The following is a 3,127-nucleotide window of genomic DNA, read 5'->3' on the forward strand; positions in this document are numbered from 1 at the left end:
TGCGTCCTCATCAGGTAGTTAATTAGTTAGCTCCCAGTCATCAGGTATCGGATGATCTGCCAAGAAGTCTGCCAATGCTTGTCCTTTTACAGCCTTTTGAGGGATGTACAAAATCTCGAATTGTTGAAATTGGAGGTACCATCTCGCTAGTCGATCACTAAGAACAGGTTTTGACATCACAAACTTGATGGGATTTGCTTTAGAAACAAGACGGACAACATGAGCTTGAAAGTAGTGCTTCAACTTTTGAATTGAGAAGACTAGCGCCAAACACAACTTTTCAATTGGCGAATAGTTCAACTCGTTAGGTGTCATCATCCTGCTCAAGTAGTAAAGAGAGTTTTCTTTCCCCTCACTATTTTCTTGGGCCAATAGTGCTCCAACAGACATTTCATGCGCCGCAATGTATAGTATCAATGGCTTTCCTGGTATAGGAGCTGCTAAAACTGGAGGCTTCATCAAGTAGGTTTTGATACTTTCGGAGGCATTGCTACAAGCTTGATCCCACTTGAAAGGAACACCTTTCTTCATGAGGTGACTAAATGGTTGGCACCTCCCAGCCATGTTTGATATGAATATTCAAAGGTATGCTAGCTTTTCTTGTAGACTCTTCAATTCATGGATATCTCGAGGCTTAGGCATTTTCAAAATGGCATTCACTTTGGCTTGATCAATTTCGATCCCTCGATGCCGGACAATTAAACCAAGGAACTTTCCAGAAGTAACTCCAAAGGCACATTTCAACGGATTCATCCTAAGTTGGTACCTCCGGAGCAATTCAAATACCATCCTCAAGTCTTTCAAGTGGTCACCCTTCTCTCTTGATTTCACCACGAAGTCGTCAACATAGCATTCGACATTTTTGTGGAGAAGATCGTCAAAAATATTCTGCATAGCCCTTTGGTAAGTAGCACCAGCATTCTTCAAGACAAAAGGCATTACATTGTAGCAATAAATACCCTTGGGGGTGCGAAATGCAGTAAGCTCTTCATCTTTTGGTTCCATGCGAATTTGGTTGGAGCCCGACGAACCATCCATGAAAGACATTGCCTCATAATCAGTAGTAGTATCGATCATCAACTCTGGAATAGGAAGCGAGAATTCATCTTTGGGACATGCATTATTGAGGTCCCTGAAGTCAACACATACTCGAATTTGGCCATTCTTCTTCCTTACAGGGACAATACTTGAAACCCATGTTGGGTATTTAACTTCCCGAATAAATCCAGCTTCAATGAGTTTGTTAACTTTAGTTTCAATTAGGGGAACCAAGTCTGGCCTAAAACGCCTTTGAGCTTGTTTAACAGGGCGAGCACCATTTCTGACTGCAAGGTGATGGACTGCTACTTTCGGGTCCAAGCTAGGCATCTCTTTGTAACTCCAAGCAAAGACATCCCTAAATTCTTTGAGTAACTCAATATAAGTGCTCTCTTCATCAGCTTCTAGTAAAGCACTTAGGTAGGTTGGTCTTGGTTCCTCATCGGTGCCAAGGTTAACTTCTTTTAAGGCATCAACTGTCGTCTTCACTCCTTTTTCAAGTTCAGGTGGAGCATCTTTCGCATCTTTATCTTCTTGAGGGTCCCCATCATTGAAGGATATGTGATAACACGGCGAAACATCCTCCAATTCCACATTATCTTCCATCGAAGACGAAACACTATTCTCGCCTTGTACAGTGATATGATACGAAGAACCTACACTTTCTTCATCTTTGTTACGTTCCTTAGTATAGACCACGGTATATGGCTTTACCTTCAGTACTTCTTCACATGAAACCATCAGTTTTGTTTGTCGCCTCATTCTGGAAGGAACCAAACTTTGGAAATCCTTAGAAATCTCCTGAATTTTGGGTGAAGCGGGTGTTCTTGTATTTCGATGATTTCTCTGTAATTTATTCCCCTTCTTTAATGGACCCAATCTCTCAAATACAGAAGTTCTCATAGTTGATTTTCCAAGTCGATCAAAGACATAAGGCCTATTAGAAGCGGCAGATTCATCTTCTATAGTGATATAATTGCTACATGCCCTTCTTATTGAGATGCGCACTGGTGACAGTTGCTTGTATCCCAGACCTTCATGGGGTTGCCTCGTTGCAGCTTTTGATGGGAGCTTCCCTAACTTTGACAACTCATTGGGATTGTATCCAGCTTTTGCAAATAGCTTGTAAGCGTTAAGATCAAAACCTTCATCTGTTCGCTTTGTAGGGAGTGCCACATTCTGCAAACGATTATGGGCTACAAACCCTGCAAGCGACTTTGAGGGCAACTTTACTGCCTCAATTCGTTTTACCGGAAGAGTTAACTCCCTTAGCGTCTTGGTTTGGATATTATATGATTCGCCCTCGTCTTTCTTCCTTTTAGGGACATATTGGAGCGCGAGACTTACTTTTTTCCATAAGACGCAATACCCCCTTTATGAGATTTATTCACGTTAGCGGGTATCTCCTCAGTAACAACTTTGGCTTTACCAATAGTCACCTCAGCTCTTTTAGTTATGGGTTCGTCATTCTTGCTTTTCATACCATCATCAACTTTCAGCTCCTTCACAATACGGTTCTTCAAGTAGAACTTTGCATCGGCGAAGTGTGACTCAGCCTCGGTGAATGGCTCATCATCAGCAACTACCGTCTTCTCGACTTCGCCCTCGTAGTATTTCAAACATTGATGGTAGGTATATGGAACAACTTTATTCTCATGTATCCAAGGCCTCCCAAGCAAAACATTGTATGAAGTTTTCGTGTCGATCACATGCAGCCATGCACTTGATCGCATATCTTCAATAGTGATTCCCAGCCTGATCGCGCCTATGGCTCTTTGCCCCCTTGGTTGAATCCTTGGATCATCACACGACTTTCTGAGAGTTCGTTCATGGGAATACCAAGTTCTTTCACAATATGGATTGGCAAAATGTTCACTGAGGATCCTCCATCAACCAAAATTCGATTTACCCTTTCATCGCATATATAGCCAACCAGTTACAATGGGCGGTTATGAGGAGTGTCACCTAGCAAAAGATCGTCATTTGTGAACGTGACTTTTTCCTCACAAGCATTAACTTCTTGAGGAGTGGACTCAATGGGCTTTTCTGAAGGTGGTGCCAACGGTAGGTCATCAATCTTTTCTTCTCC

At 42.3% G+C, this 3,127-nt stretch overlaps 1 protein-coding gene across 1 annotated transcript; it reads right to left on the reverse strand.

Moving 5' to 3' along the window:
* Positions 1-579: 579 nt before the first annotated feature.
* On the reverse strand, positions 580-2,771 carry LOC138888196 (uncharacterized). Its single transcript, XM_070170013.1, has 4 exons — positions 2,430-2,771; positions 1,608-2,160; positions 859-1,325; positions 580-711 (listed from the first exon to the last, which is right to left on the reverse strand). The coding sequence occupies exons 1-4, from the start codon at positions 2,769-2,771 to the stop codon at positions 580-582; spliced, it is 1,494 nt and encodes a 497-aa protein (XP_070026114.1).
* Between the last annotated feature and the right edge of the window lie 356 nt (positions 2,772-3,127).

The sequence above is a fragment of the Nicotiana sylvestris genome, chromosome 3 (genome assembly GCF_000393655.2).
Source record: "Nicotiana sylvestris chromosome 3, ASM39365v2, whole genome shotgun sequence".
Lineage (NCBI taxonomy): Eukaryota > Viridiplantae > Streptophyta > Magnoliopsida > Solanales > Solanaceae > Nicotiana > Nicotiana sylvestris.